General features: G+C 40.1%; 1 protein-coding gene across 3 annotated transcripts in view; it reads left to right on the forward strand.

Moving 5' to 3' along the window:
• Positions 1-27954, forward strand: part of RAB37 (RAB37, member RAS oncogene family) — a 2500291-nt gene that overhangs the window by 1471632 nt on the left and 1000705 nt on the right. Inside the window, exon 2 of one of the 3 annotated variants that reach the window (XM_044084984.1) lies at positions 9188-9298. The exons of the other annotated variants lie outside the window; for them this stretch is intronic. Within the exon in view, the coding sequence (XP_043940919.1) occupies positions 9188-9298 (111 nt within the window). The remainder of the gene's footprint in view (positions 1-9187; positions 9299-27954) is intronic. 3 annotated transcript variants of the gene reach the window in all.

Below are 27954 nucleotides of genomic sequence, written 5' to 3' on the forward strand. Positions count from 1 at the left end.
GATCTAGTTTGCCGCTGCAGCGTTCGCATCAGTTTGATGAGCTCGAGCAACCTTAAGCTAAGATTTATATTTTTCTTGTATTTCTTAAGAATTTCTTTCTTTTTTTAAAAGTTATCTAAGTGACTGTGTGTGTGTGTTTATAGTGTTTCGAGGAATTCTCGGTTCCATATAAAGTTATTTAAACTTTATTAGAGTTTTCCCTCGGGGCCTAACCCCACCCTTTTACTGGATTGACTACCGGATTGACCTTTTTACTGGATTTGACTAAATTACCGGATTAGACATACCTACTGGACTTGACATTTTACTAACTTTATCTTTGTTAGCTTTAACTATGATGTCTGAGAAAGCTAAGTCTGGCTTTAAACGTTGCCAATGTGGGCAAAAGATGTCAGTGACTGATAATCATAGTTCCTGCGTCTACTGTCTTGGCCCTCTCCATCTGCAAGAAGACTGGTCAATTTGTCATTCTTTCAGTGGAAGGGTCATGACAGATAGGCGCAGGAAACTTATGGATATGGGTCTTTTAAAACCTACCTTTCAAGAGGCTCTGGATGCTTCAGACCAGGCATCCAAATCCTCGAAGGAATCGAAGACGTCGGAGCCCAGGTCATCAGCTCTGAGCTCTTCAGTTAAAGTTCGATCACCGGTTCCACAGACTTCGGGGCCGAGTGTTCAACTTTTGTCAGTTTCCGAGCCTCGAGTCTTGGAACCGGTGACGGAGCTCCCTCCCCCGACACTGTTGAGGTCGGCTCCGTCTTCGATTCCTTCGATGCGCTCTTCCAGACCCCTCTCCGACACCGATGTAGACCGCGTGGTGCAGAAATTAATGGAGAATACGGCCTTATCCAAGCTCATCTCAGTCTCCTCTCAGTTGGTGTCGAGACTCGAAGGCCTTCCCTTATCTCCATCTGTTCCTCCTCCAAAATCTGTCCAGTCTTCGGAGCCGGAAGAGGCTGATCTGCTGATTGTGGAGCCCTCGGTGCCAGAACCATCCTTCTCTCGGTCGGCTCCGTTCACCTCGACTCCATCAGATCCGGTACCGGAGTCTCAGAGCCGAAGATCCATCCTTGGTTCCGGGACCGAGAGTCGGACCGATGTTTCGGTTCCGACGCCCCCTCTCGGGGCCTCGGCTCGGATCGACTCGGCTCCGTCCTCGGGGTCGATGCCTTCGGTGCCTGTCTCGGGGATTCTTCCCATTTCCTCGGAACCGGGAGATACCTCGACTCGGGACCCGGGGGCCTTCGACCTCATGAGGAAGGTGTTGTCTACCCAGACAACCACATCAGCAGAAACAGCTTCTCCTCCCCATAAAGGACCGTTATCCTCCTCTGCACCCACGGCTACATCTAAGCGTCGAGCACCTGTGTCTCAGCCACCCCTGGAGGGTGCCCCCTCTTCCTCGGAGGCTTCTTCGGATGCTCCCCCCCGAAGAGGAGACACTTAGATTCTCCACAAGAATCATTAACATCGGACACTGACTTGGATGAGTCAGAAGGGTCCCCAAAGTCACCCTCAGAGGATGTCTCTTTTTCTGACATCCTGGAGATCCCAAAGCAGAGAGGTGATTGGCAAGCCCTCCCCCCTTCTGAGGATGAGTCAGTCTTGCTGAAGGCATTCGGTGCTCGCCCTTCCTCCTCCTGGGTCACTCCGCCCTTCGATGAGTTGATGGAGCTGATTGCTCGAAGGGCGTGGGAGACGCCTGACATGGTGGAGCCAGTCCCTAGAAAGCCTAACAAGTATATTACTGCCCCTCAGGATAAGGCTTATCTAACAAAGGGAGTGCCAGTGGACGCTATGGTGGTGGCAGCGGCCACGAAAAAGGAGATGTCGGAATCTTCCTCATCTGTCCATCCACCTAACAGAGATTATAGGACTATGGACAGGTACGGGAAGCGCATTTTTAGTTCAGCGGCTTTTTCTATGCGATCCCTGAACTATTTGACCCACTTCACACGGCTACAGAGGGATCTAATCAAAGAGTTGGGAGATACCCTCCAGGGTACTACAGATGCTGCTGTTTCAGAAAAAGTTACAGCACATCTCAATACCCTTACATCCATTGTAAACTCGTCCATGAGGCTGATCTCATACACAGCCGAAGGATCGAGTAGGGCAGCAGCTTCAGCGATTGCTCTTCGTAGACAATCCTGGATGCGCTTATGTTCATTTGCGGAAGCCTTCAAGTCTTCCTTTACTAACGCCCCATTTGATGGTGCCACTCTCTTTGGCCCCAAAGTAAAGGAGACCCTTACCCGGTGTAAGCAGGAGGGAAAGACTCTGTCAGCTGTCGGAGTCCGTTTTTCCACCCCATCCAGACCGTACCCCAAAGGGCAACGTGGTGGAAAAATGTGGTTTCGAAAACCCCAAGGATCTTTCCCAGGCACACAGGGTGATGCCCCCTCTAGAGGCAGAGGAGGGGGCAGAGGTGGAAGACGCCGCCCTGGCGGCAGATGGGGTCCGCAAAACCAAGGTGACAGGGATACACCCCCTGGAAAACCTTTCCAGCACTCCTGAGAGGAGGCCCGACTGTCCTGCTCTGGAGGCAGTCGGGGGTCGCTTAGCTTTATACCCTCAGGCCTGGCAAAATCTTACATCAGACAACTGGGTAAAAAGCGTTGTTACCAGAGGCTACAGAATACCCTTCCTACTGCCCCCCATTCCGAAGAGAAGACTCCCAGATGTGCCGCCCCATCTGCGTGACCCGGCAGCTATAGAAATTTCAAAGCTGCTAGAAAAAAGAGTCATCCAACCAGTCCCAGCGGACCAAAGAGGATTCGGAACTTACTCAAGGTTCTTTTTAGTTCCAAAGAAGACAGGGGACTGGAGGCCGATTCTGGACCTAAGCAACCTCAATTCCTTCGTCAAGAAAGAAAAGTTCCGAATGGTCACGCTTCAATCGATCCTTCCATTTTTACAGAAGGATGACTGGATGTGCTCAATAGATCTGAAGGACGCATATTACCACATCAAAATGGCCAGGGCGTCCAGGGATCACTTGCGCTTCCGGCTGGGAGCCAGCCACTTTCAGTTTTGAGCCCTGCCCTTTGGTCTGACCTCAGCCCCCAGGGTTTTCACCAAATGCATGGCAGTGGTGGCGTCTCACCTGAGACGCCTCGGATTCCAGGTGTTTCCGTATCTAGACAACTGGCTCCTTTCTGCCACCACCCAGCGTCAACTGATTCAGGCCAGGGATTACACACTACAGCTTTGTGTTCCCCTCGGAATTTCCGTAAATTTCGAAAAATCTTCACTACAGCCATCACAGCATATCTTATTCATAGGAGCAGAATTGGATACGCATCATTTAATTCTAAGGCTTCCTCCAGAAAGGATAGCCTCACTACAAAGCCACATATCTCTTCTTCTGTCATCCAGAAAATCCCCAGCAAAACTGGTTCTGAAGGTTTTGGGTCTCATGGCAGCTGCTCTCATTGCGATACCATTGGGAAGACTGCACATGAGAGTTCTACAATGGCTACTGTTTGCACAATGGTCGTTCCAACAGCTACCTCTGACACACAAAATTCTGATCACAAACACATGCAAATCACACCTAGCCTTGTGGCTTCAGACTTGCAACCTTTCCAGCGGAAGACCATTTGTGCTACCCACGCCGACAGCTACGGTGACCACGGACGCTTCCCTGATAGGGTGGGGGGGCATCTTTCAGGGACAGACAGTCCAAGGCGAATGGACCAATTTAGAGTACAATCTGCACATCAATGTTCTAGAGTTGAGGGCAGTGTTTCTAGCGTTGCAACACTTTGCTCCCCTTCTTCCTCTAGGGACTATTGCAGTTCAGACGGACAATATGTCCGTAGTCTGGTACATAAACAAACAAGGGGGAACCAAGTCTTATCAGCTATGCAGAGAGGCCATGAGAATCTGGCAATGGGCGGAGTCCACGGGTCGCTTTCTGATCGCAACGCATATCCCGGGGTCATCCAACGTCATAGCCGACAGGCTGAGCAGAGCAATCCTGTTGCCTCACGAGTGGTCCCTCAGTCAGTTGCGAAAAAGATTTTTCGCAAATGGGGCCAGCCTTCCTGCGATCTTTTTGCGTCTCCAATGAATGCCAAATGCAGGAGCTACTTTGCCCTATTACCCCCTCCAGGGGAAGTCCCCAGGGACGCGCTGGTTCACGATTGGCCCCCGGGTCTCCTGTACGCATTTCCTCCCTTCCCCCTGATTGCAAAGTTTCTGCAGAAAGCCAACAACCTGCAAAGGACGATTATCCTCATTGCCCCATTCTGGCCTCGTCAAATCTGGTTCCCCTTTCTTCTGGCACACCGCATTCGGGGGCCCTGGATCCTGGACCCGGAGCCAGATCTACTGACCCACTAGTCAGGGGCTCCCCACCCTTCGCTCTTGTCACTCCAACTAGCAGCTTGGCTGCTCCGCTTCCCTACTTAGCCAGGTCTGATCTTCTTTCACCTGCAGTTCAGAATATACTAGTGGCTTCTCATAAAGCTTCCACTACAAAGACCTACACTAGTAAATGGAAGCGTTTTGTTTTCTGGGCAAATACACAGCATTTGGACCCTGTTATAGCTCCTTTAAACAAGATCTTGGAGTTTTTAACAGAATTGTTCCACCAAGGAGCTTCTCCTGCCACTTTAAGAGTGCAATTGGCTGCCATTTCCAACGTTCATGTGGAAGAATGTGGGGCACCTATCATGGCTCACAGACTTTGTAAGGCCTTTTTAAAAGGATCTTTCCATATTAGACCACCAGTTAGAACTCCTACATCTCCTTGGAATCTAAACCTTTTATTATCTAAATTGATGTTACCTCCATTTGAGCCAGCCTCCTCTTGTCCATTGAAGTATTTGTCGTGGAAGACCCTCTTTTTGGTGGCCATTACATCTGCTAGGCGAATGTCTGAGCTTCAGGCTCTTTCTATTAAACACCCTTATCTGATCTTTCACTCTGACAGAGTATCTCTTCGCACTAATCCATCCTTTCTCCCCAAAGTTTGCTCTATTAATAACATTAATCAATCCATTGAACTGCCTACCTTTTTCAAAAATCACTCCAATAGGTTGGAGTATATGTTACACAAGTTGGATGTTCATAGACAACTTAGATTTTACCTGGACAGAACAAAGGATCACAGGAAATCAGATCAACTTTTTGTAGCTTTTGCTGACAGCAAGAAAGGTGTAGCAGTTACTAAACGAACCCTTTCCAAATGGCTAACTGATTGCATTATATTCGTTTATGATTCTTCAGAACAAACTTTACCTGTCAAACCCAAGGGGCACTCTACAAGATCAGTTTCTACATCCCTGGCTCATGCAGCTCGCTTACCATTAGACACTATTTGTGCAGCTGCCACTTGGTCTAAACCACATACATTCATTTCTCATTACAAGGTAGACAGGGTTTCTAGGGACAGGGCAACCTTTGGTTCCACTATGCTCAAGAACGTTCTCCCGTGAGTTCCTCAGGAACATGGAGCTAGGGACGCTACCCAGGTGTAAGAACAAACGGCGAGATCGAACACTCTCACATTTAGAAGTTATGTCCTTACCATAACGTTCCATGTGGAGTGTTCATCTCGCCTTTGTTCTTACATTCCCACCCTCCCACCCTCAGGAAGAAAGTACAGTTTGGTGCCTGGTCTGTTTTATTTGGCTTCTGCATTCGCAGTGGTTGTGTATATATGTATATCTATGTATATATATATGGATAAGTGTTTTTACAGTTATGTTGTTTTTGCATGAATGTGTTCTCTCTCTGACTTCTGGTTTGCTTGCAAACTAGATTTGAGGTAAAGGCAGAGGGGGATTGTGGGAGTTAGGTTGGTCTCGAGCTTCTTCTCGATGCAGAGCTTGCAAGCGGCCGACACAGAGCCGAGGATCGGCTCCGAACCCAGGTGTAAGAACAAAGGCGAGATGAACACTCCACATGGAACGTTATGGTAAGGACATAACTTCTAAATACTGTTACTCGCAGCAAACAAGATCTGAGGTAATTCCAGCAGTGCATTGTGGGATAAGGGGCTTGGTCTCGAGCTACTGGCAAACCTTGAGCTTTGCTATCGGCCGTGTCGGAGCTGCAGATCGGCTCCAAACCCATCAGTGAGAATAAAGGCGAGATAAACAACTCACATGGAACATTATGGTAAGTACATAACTTATTTTTTTCTTCTTGTGAAGCCATTCTTTTGTTGATTTGGATGCATGCGTGGGGTAACTTTTGTGTTGAAAGGTGAATTCCTCTTCATCTTCACATTTCTAGCAGACACTTGAAGGTTTTAGGCCAAAAGTGACTGGTATTTGGAACTGTTCTTAATTCCCTCCACCTTGACTAAAGCCCCAGTTCCAGCTGAAGAAAAGCAACCCCAAAGCATGTTACTGCCACCATCATGCTTCATCATGGGGATGGTGTTCTTTTGGTGATGCGAAGTGTTGTTTTTGCGCCACGTGTAGCTTTTGGAATTGTGGCCAGAAATTTCAACCTTGATCTCATCAGACCATAATATATTTACCCACATGCTTTTGGGAGACTTGATGTATTGTTTTGCAAATTTTAGCCAAGTTTGGATGTTTTTCTGTTTAAGAAAAGGCTTCCGTCTTGCAACCCTACCCCATAGCCCAGACATATGGTAAATACAGGAGATTGTTGTTACATGTAGTACACAACCAGTACTTGCCAGAAATTCCTGAAGCACCTTCAGTGTTGCTGTAGGTCTCTTGGCAGCCTCCCTAACCAGTTTTCGTCTTGTCTTTTCATCAATTTTGGAGGGACGTCCAGTTCTTTACAACTTCACTGTTGTCCCATATTTTCTCCACTTTTTGATAACTGTCTTCACTGTGTTCCATGGTATATCCAATGCTGTGGAAAGTTTTTTGTACCCTTCTCCTGACTGATACCTTTCAACAATGACATCCTTTTGATGCTTTGTAAGCTCTCTGCGAAACATGGCTTTTGCTGTAGCAGGCAACTGAGTAAATGTCAGGAAAATCCTACTAGGACAGCTGAACTTTATTTGGGGTTAATCAGAGTCTCTTTAATTCATGGCAAGTGTGCACCCAATAAGACTGAATGCTGTAATTAAAACAAAAGTGTTTCAACAAAGTATTAATTTAAGGGTGTGCACACTTATGCAACCAGCTTATTGTACGTTTTTTTTTATTTTTTGTATTTTTCCCCTAACAGATTTGTTTGTTTTTCAATTGAAATGTGCAGGCTATAGGTCACATTAAAGGTGGGAAAAGTTTGGAAATGATTTATTGTCTCATTTATATCACAAAAACCTGGGATTTTAACAGGGGTGTGTAAACTTTTTATATCCACTGTAGAAGGTATGATGAAATGTAAAAATTATTAGCCTCTAGAATATAGTATTCAGTTTTATGAACTGTCAAACCCTATCTTGATAAAATATAACATATTATTAATTGGGCTATTATGAATTACTGTAGTAAATACCTGTCCTATGGATGAGACTATTTAAATAACAACAACCCTTAACTAAGCTTCTGTTCCATGAATTTGTTACATTTATTTATGAACTGTTGTAAATTGCTTGGAATATTAATACATCCTCTTCTGATTTCCCTCAGAGTTATATTATTTCAGGAGCTAACTTTTTACTGTAGGAAATGGCATATCTTGCACTGCAGAAAATGTTAAATAATTCTTTAGCAGCATTGAAAGTAAAAGCTGTAAAGAAAATAGAGACAGTATTTGAAGTCAATGTGGATTTATCTGTATGTTTAAAAATGTAATTCTGTTCTTTTATTTCAAATTAAGAATAATCATAATCCTAGACAATATATTTCAATAAGAGATTTGTGGATACAATCATCAGTGGAATGTGTTTGTCTCCTAGAAGATTTGATATGAAGGGTTATATAAACTCCTACTTTTATTGTTATTGAAAGATGAGAAGGCTTGAATTTTGGACTGCTGTTTAGTTTATCCCTAAGCCAATGGATAGTGGGTTAAAATAAATAATATCATTGATAGCTGTATAGGTAATGTCGGCTTTTCATCATGATGCTAATTTGTTTAGTTTTGGATTTACTGATGTACTGGCAAAACCAACTAGACAAAAAGAGATGCAAGCTGTTAATACCCACCATAGCTAGAGGAAGATAATTTTTACTGCATTGTAAAGATAAACCATTTCTACTGTTTCAGAAAGCAGGTTGTGGAATACATTTATATTGGGTTGCCACATTTTCAAATGGCCAAAGTGGGACATTTTTGAGACAAACATCAGATTTTACAGGCCGACACATACCCATGGTCAGTACAAAGGATAGAACTTAACTTTTTTGCCTAAATAAAACTTATTCTTGTAGTATTTTAGTTGCTTATTCTGTTTCTTATAACATTTAGGTATTTCAGATACAGAATAACTGTTTTATGCAACTATTACATAAAATATAGAAAATAATTTTGTCCTAAAATCTCAGAACATTTGCAATTTTTTAATTTTTTGTCAGGACACAACTGCGCAAAGAGGGACTGTCCCTCACAAATTGGGACAGGTGGTAACCCTACATTTATATAAGCATGCTGATATAAAACAACACTAGTTTGATGCTAAATACATCTTGAAAAAGTTTGGAAAATAATTTTGCTTTTTTCTACTTTAGCATAATAGCTAATCTTTGGAAAGATATTCTATTACCCTTTCTCAAGTATACATTCCTTTGAAGGTTTTTTATTTTTTTGTCATACCTTTTGAGTTTCCTAATGGGTCCATACCTTCATCCCATTGGTTTAACCTTGTATTTTTGCCCTTTTTCCTACCTTTGTTCCTATTTTTTATTATATGTTATAAAATGCCAATGTTTTTTGAGTCTATGAAAATGGAATGATTATACAGAAATTCTAGTTAAAGTATTTTGTTGTATACACAATGTTAAATAAAATACATTGGTAAGTAACAGAGTCTGGGCAAAACCCTTGCATCTCATCCGGTCAGCTTTAAATAAAGAAGTTGTAAGGTATACAGAAACTTTTTGGATAACCATTTGATTTGAGCCACATCTTTGCAGGTATTTTTGATGCCTATACTAACATGTAAGAAATCCTCATCTCCACTATTGAACAGGTTATGTATTCATGCAGAGTTTGTTCTCTAAGTGTGTCCAGCTTGGTAAGTAAGTCCAAGACTGAATGTTTCTGTGATTCTAATGGGATTTCACCCCCTCCCCCACTTTAGGTCATGCTCCTTGGAGATTCAGGGGTTGGAAAAACCTGTTTCCTGGTCCAGTTTAAGGATGGGGCGTTTCTGTCTGGGAGATTCATTGCCACTGTTGGTATTGACTTCAGGGTGAGACGTTATCTTTATATGATACAACAATGTGCTTTATTTTTGTTTTAGCTTTTATTTATTTGATTTTCACATACCTAAAGATGTAATGCACTGTGAAACAATGCACTAAAACTGAAATGTATGCTGCGATTTGAGGGTCTCTGACAACTGTAGACTACAACTAACCCACCCCTTCTTTTCTGCAACATTGCTTTAGTTCCCATTGTTTCAAAATGAATGTTTCTTTACTAACTAAGTTTAGTTTAAAAAGTCCTGGAGAAACACATATACCATGCATCTAAAGAAAAAGATGCCAACTAAAGCTGTCTAGAAATGCAAATTAAGAAGACAGATAGACAATAATACTTCTTGCTCAAATGTGCAGTTGAAATTCAGTTTTGGTGAAATTAATATTTTACAAATATTCAACCTCTCTTTAGTATTTAGTTGTCTGTGAGTTTCATATGTGTGCATTTTGCTTGTTTCTGTGATCTTCTGTCTTGTTTAGGCATGTATTGTTTGCAAGAGGTAGGCATATATGTTGCATATTTGCTAAGATGCCTGGTGCAGCAGTTGAAATAAAAGGGAAGTATTCTTTATTGCTAGAACTAAGTTGGGCCACTTGCTCTCTGAGGACAGGCACTGTTAGGTTTGACCATTCTGTTTTCCTCACTGAAAGTCACGGTAACTAGTAACAGTGCAAAGAATGGCATTTACTGCTGCTGTTTGAGATGAAGTGACATGTGACAGCAGTCTGAATTGAATGGACATGTGAGAATGACACTGTATGGGAGTAAACTGATCTTTTAAATGATGATGACATGTTCCACCTAATCACACTAAATGTGTGTTTAGGGATCATTGCTTTAGAGTCCATATCTCTCTAGTGGCTCTGGTTCCTAAGTCTAATTTTCATTCATTTAGACAAAAGTAAGTAAATCTGTGCTTATCCACACATCCTTCACCCATTGAACTTCATTCCATTTGAAACCTTAAGGTTGCCTTCTTGTTTTTTTTTTCTTTCTTCATTTCAGTTATTTTTGTTTAATGTTCCTACTCCTGTTTCCACATTTTTTATTCCTAATGTCCAACTTTTGCTATATGTACTGGCTTCCCTACCTCTTCCTCTCTTTGTGCTTTAAACTGTTCCTTTCTCTTAAGTATTGGTGCTTTAACACATTTTTTTCCACTTGATGTTCCTGGCCATTTCCCATAAGAAGCCACACAGTTTATTTTACTTATGACTGTCAACCACATTTACCATAAGACTGAAACCAAAAGCATCTTACGATACCTTGATATTCAGACATTTTACAAAGGCTTATCTACTAAAACTGAGTGGTGACTTGGCCAAATTCAAAGCCCTTTCCATCCCTATGACCCCACTGCTTATGCAGAATCCTTCACTGCCAAATTTTATGCACATGTAAGTAGCTGCATAGATGCATCTCTCCACCTCAGAAATAAATACAATGTCAATTTGAAAAAATAAATCCATATGGTAGAACCCAAATATAAACTGGCTCAGTAATAAAATAAAAAAAAAAACTTACTGCACACAAAAAATAAATCTAACTCTCACGATGCCAAAATGCTCTTGCTAAACTAAACAATGAACACAAAGCCCTGATCAAATCAACTAAAGCCAAATATGAGGTAAAAACAGCCACCCAGGCAAAAGATAACCGCAAAGCCTTCTTTACATATGTTAAAATGTTAGAAACAGTGCCCAGCACTGTGTAAGCTGCTGGCAGACACATTTTACTCAAACTTCACCCCTTGTCATCCTCTAAAAGTTTCAGATCACATACCCACCCCCACCTCAAATCTCCAAAAAATGTAATATCTAAGGACAAGAATACTATGTTTATGGGGCCAGATAGAATACCAGGCTATCGGTCAGCCTGAAAAATGACATGTGTGATTCCCCATAAAAGCTCTTCAATAGCAGCCTCAAAACAGGCTTTGACAGATGGATGGAGGACAGCAACAGTCACAAAAGGGGGCCTTTAATGGACCTTGGTAATTGTAAATCCATAAGCCTAACCAGCCTCAATGTAAGGGTATGGAAAGGATCATTATGGAATTTAAAATAAAAGGATATCAGTAGCCTACAGACTTGTAAACTTTTGACTCAACCCAATTTGTATTTGTCAAGGATTAGTGCTACCTACTTAACCTGGTCAACTTCTTCACAAAAGTTAGTGAAGCACTGGATGAGGGCAGAACAATGCATACGACATATATTCACCATTCCAAACTTTGGTATCATAGATAAACTCTCCTAGCCAAATGTCAGTCATTATATAACTCAGGATATCAAACTGGCTCACAATTTGAACCCGGGAAGTTAGGATGGGTGGCTATAACGCTTCCAAAAGCCCTGTCACTAGACATGTACTCCAGGGTTCAGCTCTTGGACTGCTGTTTTTGACATTTAATCTCAGAAATAAAGGCTAAAGTTAAGGGTTTATAAACTGAATCCATGGTTATGAATCTGGAAAACTATGTCCACGAAATGTCCTTTGCTCACCATATATCCACATTTGTAAGGAAGTCTTTAACTACAGAGCTTGTATCTGAAGGTATTGCATCTCAATCTAGGGATGTAATTGTTCCACTGTACTTGCACTTATTAGGCCAATCACTGAGTATAATGCCCCTTGTGGAGTGTACCTGTCCAAACAGTTTTCAGAACTGGAATGATCAAACACTTTTTCTCTATAAAGTCAAGGACCTAAATCATAAAGATTATGCCAAACATTTCAAAAGTTTATTCTTCTTCTCCATACCATAGAGGTTACTGAGGAGTGACCTCTGCCTCACATATACTGTAGAGCCTCAGCAGCAAGTCCTATTACTCATTCACAAGTTCAGTGGTAGTGTGAGTACCCATTCAAGAGATTTTCATTCTCTTTTGCAAAATACATTGAACACTTCGGAAGGATAGGTTTGTATCACAGACAATACTGCTTCTATGCAATTGTCTTCCACTCTACATATAAAGCAAAGTACTTCTCTTACTCTTTTCAAATGTAATTTGGACGAATGGATGGGTAAGCACAAATACACCCCCTGCTTAATATCCCTGTCCCTCATGGATAGAGGAAGCATGTAAATGTCCCAACATATCCTTGTTCGGTCTATCTAAAGTTTATTTGTATGCAAAATTTAAAGGCTAAAACTACCATGAGAATGTAAGCTTAAGATCCTCATAGATAAATAGCCTAGTAAGTATTTATGAAACTATGAACTTGTGGTGTATACTTACCAGATATAGTTGTTCGTCATTTTTTGTAATGGATTATTGCAGATGGCCCCACTATTTCATCACGCCAACATATCTAGCATGCATCACAAAGGCATAAATATGGTTTGTGCTGTTTTTAATGTATTAGCCCTTCTGAAATCCAGATACTGACCTTTGGGTAGCATTGTACTCAAGTTAATTCATACTGTGCAGTGATCTCTGTATCCCATCTTTCTCATGCCTTGACACCCCTTTTTTACTGCTATACAAGTAACATTCATAATCTCATAGTTTACACTTTGGATGTCACAGACCTGTGGAACAATTACTTGTTTCTAATTAACACCTGACTAAGCCAGTATTACCAGAGATCAGTTTTATAGTGTGACCTATAGAGGAAAGTCACAATACAGTTAACAATGTTTTACCCTTAACTTCCCTGTAGTTAGTAGTTGCAGTTTAGGTAATGTCATTGCTCAGAGCCTTTACAGAGGATGTAAAATACCAAACACAGCTGTATAACTCAATGACATTAAAAGCCACTGGAAGCGATTCATAAAAACCTTGCACTCACATTTCAAGAGTAGTTCAGGTAAGACCAATTAGATTGTTGGTGATGGCTCACAAAAATTATGGCAGTTTTATACAAGCAGCCGGTGTCTTAAACATGGGGTGTGTCACATAACCAAAGTAAATGAGTCAAAGCTTCCCCCATGCACCAATGACCTGCATGTATAACTGGCCTGCAGCCAAAAATTGCATCTCATCTGCTGAGAATTCCAGCAGACCTTTCCAGTTAATATACATAGAAACATACAGTTTTGGTTCCTGTTTTATGCACTATTTCTCATGTATTTAAGTACCCTGTGAGTGTGCCAGAGTAGTCCTATGGTTCCTTCTCAGTATGCATCACTGCAGCATCTTGTCACTGTTGGATGGCAGCAGCTGGTAATGGATGAGAGCAGTGAGCCACCTTGTAGCATGGTGCAGAATGTCAAATCGATTCATTCTTTGTAATCAGAGACCTCTTTTTTGAATCCCATTTTATAAATATACTTAGCCTGGGTATCTTGGTGGGAGTTTAAAGTGACATTTATTTGAAATTCAGCTGTTTGACTATAGCCACAGACTGAGCAATGCAGACATCATTCACATTGTCATTAGTATGTCTTAGTAATGGTGCTTTGCAGCACATGTTCCTAGTAGGAATAGTAATATGAGGGCATAATACATTTAATCCCTTATTGGTCCAGTTTTGGCAAATCAAAATGTTACTCTTTGTTTACAAAGCAAAACTAGTCAGACAAGAGCAGATAATGACACCATAACTGGTAAAAAAATGCATAGTCAGACAAGAGCAGGTAATGACATCATAACTGGTAAAACATGCACAAAAACATCACAAGGTAAGTATTTTCTGAATACAAAAGTTATTTAATTTTTGGAAGACTGAATGAAACTCCTAAATGTTTGATTATATTATCCGATACAGAGAAAACATCTTCCTTATTCCAATAAGTTTAGTAAGATGGAGATTGTCACAGATGTATATGCCAGACCCACTCCTTATCTAAAATTAACATCTATCTGTCTGTCTGCCTTACTTTATGTATGCCTATATATATATATATATATATATATATATATATATATATATATATATATATATATATATATATATACTTTTACCTGTATTTTATTCTCACCTGTTAAGAGACTTCTTGTTAAACTACTTATTTTTTTGGAAGCAGTGCTTTGTATGATTTGAAATCCATTTATCTGGCCTGTTTTCAATGTCAGAAAAGAATACTCTACTGTACTGTTGTTGTTGACATTATTTACAGAAAAGATTTAAAATAATTATAGCCACACTGATAACATAGCTTAAAATTTAAACTATAATGACATAATATGAAATGCTAGAGTTTGCCGCTATTAAATCAGGCCAAAGGAGTGGGTAACTAAGCTAACAAGATACTTATAATGAAAAATATATGAGAAAAGTAGTAGCCATTCATTAAGTTATTTATTAAGACATGTACAATATGCAACATTTCTCCATCTTAAAATGAACTTGAAACTTTTAAGACCAGTTAAAAAGACTATTGATTGATTGATTGACACTGATTACCAGGAAAATCTGACTGGGTATATGTCTATTTTTAGCAGAGGCCTGAAGAGAAAAGCTCTAAATTATTACAAAAGCATTTTAAGAGCAATAATTTTGCAATTTTAAAAAAGAACACAAAAACATCTACAGTTTAGATAATTATATCAAATTAGACATAACATAAAAACATTGATTAAGAATAGATGCTACTTGTATGATAATGATGAAATATTTAGAGAAATTTAGCCAGTTTATAGAGAAATTAAAGGTAGGCTAGTATAATACAAATAAGAACTGCAATATGAAGTGCAAGAAGAAGCAGGGTTATGACATATTTAGAAAGAGAGTCAGGCAAGAGAAATTGATTGAACTAAGGAAATGAGTGAAGAAGGGAAAGTAAGGAGGTGTAACATATGAATAGGTGCGTGTTCATATTTAGGGATACAGGCTATATGGGGCTGAGAGAGCAGTGTCAGATTTTCTAAATTAGGTCTGTCCTCTTTCCTTGCTGCTCCTCCTCCACTTTGATCAACAGCTTATTAAATGTGCTATATATGGCATTTTTAGTGAACACATTGAGCACTAAGACAAGTATGAACTCTTGCACTCTGCTACTTGCTGCAGTAGGATGAGAAGCTAGTCACATTGGGAGGGTGGCCTAATGGTTAAGGTGTTTGCCTTACAAACACAAGGTACAGGGTTTGAATCTCACAGGGGATAACTGGCTAGGCTTAAAATGGCTCACAAGGGCAGTTAGCCTAGTACTAACCTATGAACATGCCAGTGGTGGTCATGATTATTTTAGAAGTTTTTTGTTATTGATGTATTCATTAATGGCATGATTACATAACTTGATATACAGAGACTAGTGTGGAATGACATAAAATGATGTTGATAATCAAGAAAAAAATAACATTCACTGGCAGGCTTGCATTTTAGGTTAAAGATACTCAATTCAAAACCTCCTGATAAATTAAACATGGGCAATCCTTTAAGAAACAGTGCTAGAAAAGGCCATTTCAGCAAATCAAATGTCTGGAACTGTACCTTCCTGGTGGGTGCTAACATCTGTTGGCTAATATTAGACAATTATTTAAAGCCTGAAGTATGTGTGTTCATTAAAGAGGCAACCTGCAGAATTAATGGTTATTCACTTCCTGATAATGTGCATGGATTTTTTTACATTATCAATCTGTTGCACTTGCAGCAGAACGTGTTTGGTTAAATACCTTTGAGGTCTGTCCTAAATCAGTCTCCTTCAACAACTGGTGAGCAGTTGTGATGTTTGCAATGCAGAACATGAATAGTTTTAAGTCTGGATGTTGACGGAAGGAGTGCTCTTTATGTCAAGGAAAGGGATGACTTTCATAAAGTAGCTGATGTTACTAATGGAGAACCTGAATGGGTTGGGTGTGATGCCAATAACAGATAAACAAAACCAGCAGTCTTAATTATTATAAATGGGCTTATAAATATCTTTCCCACTAGCACAAGAGCATAGCCAATGTCAGACTTTATTCTGCAATACCTTGCTTTAGTCCCCATAACTTTAGTGAGACCCAGCCAAAGCTATAAAGTGTTTCCACTCAATAAGGTTCCAACACATTTCTGTGCTGTTCCACCTGACTCCTATATTATGGATTGTTTAAACTATTTAAAGATCCAGGAGTGGATTTACAAAAAGCATGTTCAGCCAGTATGCCCATTTACGTTTAGATGAAATTCCCAGAGTGCTGTGTAAGATTTTTGTGCTGTTATATAGTTGATTTAGAGAGACTGTGGTGGACTCTTCCATTTCACTTGAGAAGACCCTATATATCTGAAGAACACTATTTTTCTACAAGTAAATTATTATTGCTTTATAGTGAGTATCCTGCTTTGTTATAACAAACAGACTGCATGTTATTAGTCTCAGATGTACTGAAAGCAGCTAGCTTTCCAAATTAAAGAGCAATATATTTTCCTGAGAAGGTTAAATGAATAATTTTACACACACACAGCCAAGTAGAACAATTTTAACTTCAGACGTGTATGGAAGAAATAAAGAGATGATCAGATGGCAAAACTTTCTCAAGAAAGACAGCAAAAATGTATTTCTTGACAGTTTTAGTTCTAGAAGCATATCAGTCGTCTAAATAAGGTATCATCAATGAGAGCACGTTATGCGTTGCTGACTCTAATGAAGGAGAAGAAAGACTTTTCATTCTTTTTTCTGGCCCATTGTGCCTGCTGAACAGCCAGCTTACTGTGACTGAACATGCCTATCCATTCTTCCTGTACAGGGCATTAGCCAATCACAGTGTGGCTGCCATCTAAGCTCTATAGAATCGTTATCACTTTGTAGGCTTTTGCTTACTGTTAACAGTGCATTCTGCTAGTCAGTTTTATTTCAATAACTTATTTTGATATACAGACAGGGTTGATACAATTACAGAAATTAATATGTGGTGGCATTTTGTCAGTGTTGAAGTGACATCCCAACCCCATGTGCAAAAATGGGAAAAGGGGATGTGGATGGATGGTTTTAGTTATCTGGAATGCTGTTTTATGACATTTTCCAGTTTATTGGCTATTAAATTTGTGATTTATAGTTGCAGGGTTTCATGAGTAACTTATTTGTTCTATTAACTGGTAGTCTGTTCTATACATTGCGACTTTTTGTCAGGAAGAATGGTAAAAGGTATATTTGTTAACAGGATCAGAAAAATACTTATGTTTCTGTCAGGTGTGTAACTGTATAGTTCAGGAAGAGGTCCACGGCAGTTTATGCAGTAAATGTGTATTTTTTATACCGAAGTATAGTTTGTCTGTTTCCATAGCATCAAGTAATGAATTGTGTCATATGATAAGGTACTATTTGTGGGCTTGACCCCCTATTATTTTCCTTTTTGTATTGACATTGTATAAGAAACACTTGGCTATGAAAGCTAATGAAGATGTTGTACAGTTATACAGCAGTATTAAGACTTTGATAAGACACAGGCTAATTCCTAGAGATTTGGTTCTGCTGACTGATGTACAGCAGATCCAGTGTCACCAGACTATGTGATTGGGATAACTTTCTTGGTACAGCAGTCGGTCAGATTTAAAAAAACAATGCGTCATCTCTATGGGCTGTGTCTCATGATAGTCCTCCAGCAGAAGCACATGAGCCATTGGATCATTTTTTTTGCTAGTCATTTTTAAATTGTAGTAAAACAACTCGGCAAACTGAATTGCAGAAATGCATGAAAGTAGCAAATATCTCCCCTCTACCCATTGTAGTTTACCCCCTACCCAGTAATATATTTTATATAATGCATATATATATATATATATATATATATATATATATATATATATATATATATATATAATGTATATAATGCAGTTCGAGCAGTGCAACCCAAATACATATTCAGGATAGCCAAATGCACATTTTCTCCTAAATTCCATTTGTTAATAAAAATTCCTTCCTGCCTGACCAAAGCAAATCACACCCCAACTCAGTACTCCTGTCACTGCAAAGTCACATTAATTCTCAGAGAGGTGGTTCCCCCATTCCCCAGTACAAACTATAGCTATATGTTAAATTCTTCCAAGTTATAATACTCCAGCTCAAATCTACTGTTCTAAAATATAGTGCAACATAACAAAACAGAAAAATTCTCCCTACTTCTAAGCATAACCCCCTTGATATGTAGTAGTAGAGTCAACAGGTAGCAGTTGTATTTAGGATTGCTGAATGGTACATACTGCTGTTACAAATGAACATGTTTTTCCCATAAATAAAGAAAATAGTCAGCTGTCATTTCCAGGACATACTTCTGATCTCTCCCTACTGATTCAGAACACCCAGTCTCATAGTTTCATATGTGTGTATTAGACTAAATGCCCTGATGGACTGTTTTAAGTCTATCCAATAACCCAAGATTAGAATCAATCCCTGTACTTTGCATCTATGAGGTAAAGACCTTAACCATTATATCACACTAGTATGGAGCTCGTGTCTTCTTCCCTGCACTCCAGATGTTTTCTGCCATCAGCAGCTAGCTGCTTACTGATGAAACCGCAATACTTTTTTGACCATAGCTTCATCATTTCCTAACATTTCTGAGCCCAGATTTTCTTTGCCGCATGTATTTGCTACAAACCCATCTGCTATTGCACTGACATAGGGTAATTGTTTTGTAAAATCCATTTCAAACAGTAACTACAAAATTACCTTCTAAAATGGAATTGCACAGTGACTCTTAAGGTTCCATTATGTACATGCATGGCTTTTATGTCAACATGATAAAGCACTAACCTCACAGGGACTACAACTGAATCATTAAAGTCCATGTTCAGCAAATATTAATGTGAATAAACAGTGAACTGAAGTATTTTTGCATGCCAGAAGCAAAGCTAGGGTATGGCAATGGTAGCAGTGTTAGAGATCAATCTCTACCAGTATTAAAATGCCAGTACTGTATTTCCAGTCTGAATGAAGTTTGTTGACACTCCATGTGTGGCATAAACTGCATCACCTACTTACTACAAATGTAGCAACAGTGTGTTATAGTTTACAAGGAAAAATTCCACCCCTCCCCCAGGAAGTCCAGTCCGAGGACTTCTGAAAAGACTTGCTTTAGCATTCCATGTGTGGGCTTTAGCAGGTTCATTCTACAGTTTAAAAGGATGAAAAGAGCACCCCCCCTCCGGGGTCTGGATCTCAGAAGTGAAGTGTTTTAGCAGTCCATGTGGACTGTAATGGCTACTTGCAACAACTAATACAGTTTAAAGGAGAGAAGAGTTGCCCCCCAGGACTTCATAACTGAAGTTCTCTTTTTTTTTTTTTATTCTCAACATAGAGTTGTGGGGCTGCCATGTTGGAGGATGGCATTGGGAACCCAAATAGCTAGCTACATCTCTGGCCCCTTGCACCTCCTATCTGATGAAGGGAGGGTAAATATACCATACTTAAATATAGTAACTCTATGATTGCACAACCATGGGAATATGACAAATGCTTTAAAAGCTGATGACTGCTTCTACACCCTGTTTCTTGTAATTATAGACGGCACAAATTAATCAGCAGCACTGACGAACACCAACAAATGAAGTAACATCACCCTCTCCCATATACAAACAGCTCCTCTCATACTCAGACAGTGTAGAAGCAAATAAAATGATAGCATTCAGTATAAGCTTCATTTAAACAGAGCAAATGTGGAAATTTGTCTTGTATACTATGCAGATGACACACATTGTATCCACTGGGTGCAATATAAAAGCATTCAATCAAAGTAAACTCTCTTAGACCCATACGGTTTTTAATCTGAAAGCTTTGGCTCAAAATACCACTAACTTATGACTCTTTGCATAATTTAATGAATATCTCCTTGTAACTTTATTGAAGTTCAGCATTGTCATACTAGATTTGTAAAATGCCCTCTCTGGTGTCTCACCTCATATATAGTTGCACATTTCTATTCTCAAAGATGATTTCAGACAGGAAACATAATTTCATATATAAAGTGTAAAATTACCTTTTAGGACAAAAAGTGCTTAAAGACACTTTTCGTTATGAAGACCCAAACATAAAATGAGCATCTTCTTCAATCCCCTAGTAGTTGTCCATTAGTTTCTGTGTAGTTTCATAGGGTTGCTATTAAAGTTGGGTGCAACTTGTAAGCACAGTTTGTATAATGGTTATGGTCAAAGCCTCCCCTTTACAAGGAACAAGATTTGATACAGATCTATGGTCAGTTCCTAACATCTTTTTGGTGATAAATCATAATGAATCATATTAATTCTCCAAAGGTACCTAAATAACCTTAAGCTACCAAGATCACCCCCCCCTCCAGTCAGATGCATTTGGGATGCATGGCTAGTCATAAAAAGGACCCTGTGGTAAATAGTGTAGTATACACCTGTGAAACTATGATGGCTGAAGTGTTGTGGTAAACTGTATTACATCTCCAGAACAGCTGGCAAGACTTTCCTAAAATGGGATATTGGTTCACTGCACAACTTAGAACAAGCATACACACATATATATGTAGAGTAGTCATTTAAACATCATTCTTTTGCAAGTTATAGGAGATTTGAGTAGCCAGAGATAATATACATGACATGGACAGGAATTTGAATTTTATATGCACTGTAACCAGGACTAGAAGTGCACCTGTACCTTGGCACTATGATGTAGTAGCAATGACCTGTGTTCCGCCATACTTCTCTAAGTTCTATGATTATGTATTTTAGTGAAATGTAAACCATATTAGCAGAACTACTCACCTAGTCCATAGACTGCAAAATATCACCTGTGTACCAAGTCTGTACCACAAACACAAGTTGGAGTGCTACCTAGTCACCATTATCCAGTCCGGTCACATTTGGCATTCAGTGCAAGGCTTCGGATGGTGCCAAACAGACTGATAAGAAAAGTGTTCATCACTGCTGTGAACAACCTTTTTTTTACTCATTCCATTACTGCTGTAATGGCAGTGAGTGTCAAAAGGTCTGTGATGAATGTCAGAGCAAAAAGCAATGATACTTCTCTGAGGAAAAGACTGTCTATTAAAGCACTGTGGCCTTCGATTCTGCCATTTGTCATGCAGATTATGATCTTTTACTGAACAGTTGCATTTTTAAACCTTTATGTTATGTACATTTTTATCCTTTAGTAGGCAGAATTACTTGACAAGTACTGGAATGGCATAGCAATATTAATTTGGAGATCTTTGGTACATGAAAAAGATTAGTAAAAAGTCAGTCACCAGAAAGCTTGCAAAAATAACATTATGCTCCTGTTTCAGAAGCAAACATGCTATTTGTACTATACTGTAATGCTGACTTTAAGTAATATTTCCTTATTTTGGAAATAGGAACCTACCAAGAGAGTCTCGTATATTGTTTTCCTGGAAATGTTTAGCTTCAGAATGAATTATTTCTTTTGTCTTAATCACATTAAAATCCTTTAGCAACACTTTTTGGAAAGAAAGCCATTGTGCTTGCATTGCTGTTTGTGCTCTCTACAATAAGAGACAGACGACTAAAAGTTAAGCAGATGTTCTTGGGCTCTTAATAGGAACATCTTGACTAGGCAGAGCTGAGTTTAATTTGTGGTCTGGGCAGGGAATACCATAGAGGTAGCACAGCACTGTACAGTATACTAACATTAAATGTACATTAATTTACCAGTACACCCTCTACATGCTCACAAAGAAAGTGGGGCCTACTCTGAGAAGCACTGGGTATAAGCCAAAGGACTCATTTTATATGAGATGCCAGAATGTTACAGGATGGAAACACACACCCGCATGCATACATACATACGTGCATACAAACACACACACACACACACACACACACACACACACACAGTAAAATCAACTCTAATTATGTTTGCATATGTATAACACAAGCATTCAGGAAGTTAGCACTAAAGATCAGAACAAGCAAAAATGTGGCAGTATATTATATGTAGCGACTCTTTTCTCAGGTTAGAATTGTTTGTAATTCACTTGCACTTTCCTGTTAGATTTACACAAGTGTGTGCCCTATCATAGGTTCATAGGTTGGTACTAGGCATACCTCTCAACTGCACAGATTTTTGCAGAATGTCCAGATAATTGGCTCATATTTTTGGCCTGTTCCTCTTTCTCCCTGGCAAATCACTGGGATAATCTCAGAATTGTAGTCACTAAATAATGACATACATTTGTGTTTCAGACTTCTAATCCTCCAGAAAATGTTTATTAAAACAAATCCTGTTACTCTAGCAACTCTCTAAGTTTATAAGAGCAATATTCAAAATATGCCCCTATTTGTACCCCCATGTTGTCAAACTTTGTCCAGAGTTTGTGCATTAAGAGATTGAGAGGTATGGTACTAGGCTATCAGCCCTAGGGCCTATACAAGCCTAGCCATAACAATTCCCTGGCTATTTCTTCCCACACTATCACCAGTGTTTACTGCTTTAAGTTTTCACCTTTCCTCAAATGCTGTGTGATGGTTAACTTTGTATATACAAGTTTAAAAGGTGTGAAATAGAAGCAGAGAAACATTGTTCTTTTAAATATATATCCTGTCACTTGATAAATTGCATTCTGTGGGGTTTACCCTTTCAGAAAGGGAATCTTTTTTGTGTGAATGAGTGCAAGTGTGAAATAATATGAAGTATATTCTGGAAATGTTGACCTTCCACCTTTTATGGCTGTATATATTGTTTCTGCTACTTGATCACATCAGCAAAGGTAGCCCTGTTATTATCAGTATCCCCTGACCTTTGGCTATCCACTTATCTCTCTCTTTTTGGAAAGATGTCATAAACATTTGTCAGTGCAGTGGTTCAATGGCTTTTGTTATGCCTTCCATAACCCTTGCTCTGTCTGCCAGTAGAATCCAAAGGATGGGGGTGCAGTGGGCTTTGCAGGAGATGCTACTTACATCGACAGTCAGCTTAACCTTTTAGATGCTGTTTCTCCTTGTAATAATATTACTTCCAGTAGGTCTTTAAGGTGTCATTAACAAGACTAGTTCCCTAAGATGCATCTGCCACCAACCCCCCCATTAGCAAAGATGATCAAACAGAAAATTCCCATCCTTCTTCTTTGTCCACTGTCCAGCCATCTAATACCACAGCCAGTGGCTGGAATGTAATCATCTGCAGCCCATGTAGATGCTCTGCCTGTATGACAATGAGTCAGCCTCAGAATATAATTCTTTTGTGAAATGTTCCTATATGAAATGAACTAACATTTTTTTGGGAGAATATTTCAGATTCTACTTTTGTAGAAATAGTTTTTGCTACCTAGGGGATCAAAAAGGGGATATTTGGAAGATAGGTTGTATGAAGCAAGCTTAAATCCTTTTAGGAAAATAATTATGCATTTTACTTTTTAGATGGTTTATTTCTCTTGGTCACAGGTTTGCTGCACTACATTAGAAAGGGATTATTTTGGTTTGTGTGTGTATATATATATATATGTATACACACACACACATATACTTGTCTGAGAGGCATGACATGAAATACTTCAGGAAAATATTTATTTTGCATTTATGTCATTTTATAAAAATTGGATTATGTGTGTATATGCATATACAAGATGACTTACATCTGAGAAGAATAAATGTTCTTTGTTTGGGTAACTGTTGCAGTAATATTTATGACATATGACAGTTAACTACAGGCATATGTCAACTTGGCAAACATGACTTTCAGATATCTGTCGGCATTCTGGCATGGACTGGTTCCTTCCCTATGCGGGAACAGATAGTGGTACCCTCATTAAAATGTCAGTCCATCTAAGTCACTTTGAAGTTTTACTTTAGTCTTGTTTTTTGTGTGTTTTTATCACAGGTGCATATTGCAGCTTGAAAGTTTGCTGTTAGTTTAATCAGGTCTTGTCCACTGAACTCCAGCTAAAGCAGCTATCAAAGATGAGTGCCTGTTGGAGAATATTTTCTGTTAATAACTGTTGTATTGCTCCTCTGTTGCTGTCTTAGTAAACAATTTCCAGGGAAAAGTTGCCTGTTTCCTAGAGCATGCCTCACCCAGACCTGTAAAACCTTTAGAATTGCAAGTATCAGATCCCATATAAAGATTTACATTTCAAGAGCCGTTTTTTCTTTTCTTTTCTACCTGGGAAAGTGTCACCTTGTGGTAGGTTGTCATATTTTCACAAGTTTCGTGTGGAAAACGTAGGGAGAGAGAGAAGCCTGCCTTTATGCCTGGCTATCGCAGAAAAAAATGAAGGCCATTATACAGGCCTTTCAGTCAGATCAGTCGTACTGTACTGTACAGTGTGAAGAATCCTTTCTCCAATGAAAGCTTACAGAAAGATGCAGCTCTTCAAGGAACTTGAGGGAGTGAGAACCATCTAGAAAGACACCACTAAGGATTGAATGATTGCTTCTATGATGTTAGACTCAGGAAAGCTGCAGCCAGTGATAGTTTCCTGTCTCCTGTGCTCAGCATAGTCTTTACCAGCTAGTGTCCACCCTCTTTGAAGGCAGACATGTTGGCAGCTTTTATCATGTCCTCCTTGTCATCATACCTTGGTTCAGTTGCACCAGCTGTTGATGTCACATTCATTAAAAAGATAGAGCCATATGACCAGATAGAAATGATGGCCCTATCTAACAAAAATAACTTAGCGCTTCCACAGCTTATTGTAGACAAAAGTTACCTTATAAATAGGCTGAAGAATTTCCCTTACACTTCTAAGAAGGCCACACCAATCCCTTTCTCTAGACCCAGAAGAATATGACTAGTGTTTGCCCACCACATTGCATAGGTTACAATTTGAATGCCTCCTACACCTCAATTAGGCTTTGTCTGCAAGATTTTAAGAATTGTGTAAAAGAATTATTTCCTAAATGGCAAAACTTGCAACACAGTTCTGGTCAGCCCTCTACTTCAGGTGCCCAACCAAAAAGTTTGAGGGTACACTCCACACTCAGAGGATCTTTTCTATTGAGAACAACAAGGCTTGGCATACACCTTCTAGATTCCTTCCTCTCTTTGTTACAGGTTAGATGAAAAGCAAATTAAATTATGTCATCTAATTCAACTTTTGTGGAACAAAACCCTCAGCCTCATGAGGGAACAATTGAAATGGGAGTCCTTGAAGATATGTTATACTAAACACAGATACTTGATCCTAAAAAAAAAAAAAAAAAAAAAACAGATACTTGGACCTGCTGTGATTGGATTAACCTAAGCCCTTGGCAGTTACCCCATTATGTTCTTCAAGTTGGTCACTGCTGCAGTAGCCTTAGCTATATGGGTTATATCCTGCCAAGGATATAACAGCCGGCCATCTCCCAAAGCTTCAGGGCACCTTCCACGCCCTTCAGAATTTTACTGCCATCGAAGAGTATGTTCCTCCTAGGCTTTTGAGGATCAACAGACAGCTTGTGTTTTCCTTAGCTAGGCAGATAAGTTCCCTTTGGGGAAAAAATTCCATTTTCTTATTTTTTTACTGATGTTTTATTACTTTCTTCTACAGAAAAGTTATTTTAAAGCTAGGAGTGCTGTGTTTAAATGGTGCACTCATTGTTTCTGTTAGTTTGAAAGTAGTGCTATCTAACTGGTAAACTATTTCATAGATTCATAGGTGTGTACTAGGCTAATGGCCCTGGAACCTTTACAAGCCTAGCCCATAGGATTACCCTGGCATCGTGCCACCCGACTGTAGTTCCCAGTGCCACTGTCAAGTAGAACCACTGGAGTGATCCTGGGGGTGAATTTTCTATTTCCCATCCACTCATCAAGATTACTCTTGAAGAGGGCCAGTGAAGTGCTCTGTTTGACATGTATGGGAAGTCTGTTCCATACCATGGGCAGTCTCTGTGTTATGAACCTGTCCCTCCAGCATGTTCTGTTGATTGTGGTAATGAGGTTCACGTCTCTGGAGTGTGTAGTGCGGAGGGATTGGGATTTCTTTAGATGTAGCATTGATAACAGTGCTGGGTCAGACATGGCTTTGTAAGTCAAGCAGAGCTCACCTCTAAGTAGGCGATATGAGACAGAGAATAGTTGGAGTTTTTTGAGTCTCTCCATATAGGACAAGTGTTTAAGGCCTAGGATCCTCTTTGTGAGGTACTTTTGCGGCCTCTCCAGTTGTTGCAGGTATCTAGTGAGGTACATGCCAAATGGGGCATTGTATTCGTTGATTGGCCTAATGAGGGAAGAGTAGAGGGAGACAATATCCTCTTTCTTCCTGGATGCAAAACCATTAGTAATGAGATGTGCCACATAGAAGGACTTTCTGACCACAGTGGCAATGTGGTGGTCAAAAGAGAGGTTGCTGTCAACCTGTGTTCCCAGATCTCTTATAATGCCTTCTGTGTTCAGTGGACTACCATCGATGTGGTAATTCATGGGAACTGGGTTTTTCCCAAAGGGGATGATGACACATTTTTTGGCATTGAGCTTAAGACCATGGTTCTGACACCAGTCATTGGTCTCAGTGAGGCCTTTCTGTAGGATGTAAACATCACTTGGGGAGTTAATAATGGCTCCCAACTTGCAATCATCTGTGAACTTTGTCAGCCAGAGTCCCTTCGTGTTGGCCTGGACTTCTAAGAAGTAGATACGAAACAGGAGAGGACCCAGGACAATCCCTGTGGGACTCCACTCATGACTGGTCGGCAGTCTGACTTGGAGTCAGCTACTTTCGCACTGTGGGTTCTATCTGTGAGCCAGTTTGCAACCCACCTAATGATATAGGGGTTGATGCCTAGCTTAGTGAGTTTTTCAATGATTCCTGAGTGGGGGATGGTATCAGAGGCCTTGGCCAGATCAAGGTAGGCTGTATGAACCACCTTGCCTTCTTCTTCAGCTCTGGTGACTGCCTCAAAGAAGTCGACCAAGTTGAGCAGGCATGATCTACCCTTCACAAAACCAAACTGTGTGGGATCCAGAGTTTGGAGATTGTTAGGTCCATGATGATGCGTATCATAGCTTTACATATCAGACTTGTTAAGCTAATGGGGCGATAGTTTCCAGAGTCTGTAGTCGCACCTCCTTTGTGGAGAGGGATGACTATAGCAGTGCACCATTCAGTAGGGACAAAGCCTGAGGTGAGGCTGTGATTGAACAGGCCACACAGGTGAGGTGCCAGTTCACTCTGTAGTTCATGCAGAACACAGGCAGGCATATTGTCAAGTCCCATAGAAGCTGTATTCTTGGCCTTGGACAGTGCTATTTTAACCTGTGCAGCAGTAATACTGGGTGCCTGGCAATCTATTGATATTGTGATTGGTCCTTTGTGGGGGGAGAGGGGTAAAGTTGGCACTGAATCTGTCAACCAGTATATTGGCAATATCTGTTGGCTCGGTATAGGAGGTACCATTGTGCAGTAGCTCAGAGCAAATCTGGGTAATGCCGTGGAGATTCTTTACATAACTATAGAAGGCCTTGTGGTTGTCTTTACTGTCTGCTGCAATACTGTTTTTATAGCTAGCTTTAGAGGATTTGATGAGGGATCTCAGCTTTTTGTTGAGGCTGATAAGGGAGTTTTTCCAGTCTTGGGACTTCCCCTAATTCCACATCAGTTTCCTCCTTCTGTTGTAGAGTTTGTTTATGGCAGGGGACCACCAGATTGGCTTCCCTTTTTTGGAAGAGAGCGTCTTAGTTCTATTGGGTATGGCGAGATCCATGCATTTGTGTACGTGTTTATACAGTGCATTGGTTTATGATTCGGTGGTCATGCAACTATTCTCCATTTGCATGGGTGCCGTGAAGTTGGCCACCATTGTTTTTAGGAGCCCAAAGTTAGCTTTGGAGAAGTTTTTCATGTTGGTTACCTTTGCTGGGGTGTGTGGGGGGGGGGGGAT

This window comes from Protopterus annectens, chromosome 10.part0, assembly GCF_019279795.1.
Source record: "Protopterus annectens isolate FY-2018-M chromosome 10.part0, PAN1.0, whole genome shotgun sequence".
In the NCBI taxonomy this organism is placed as follows: Eukaryota; Metazoa; Chordata; order Ceratodontiformes; family Protopteridae; genus Protopterus; species Protopterus annectens.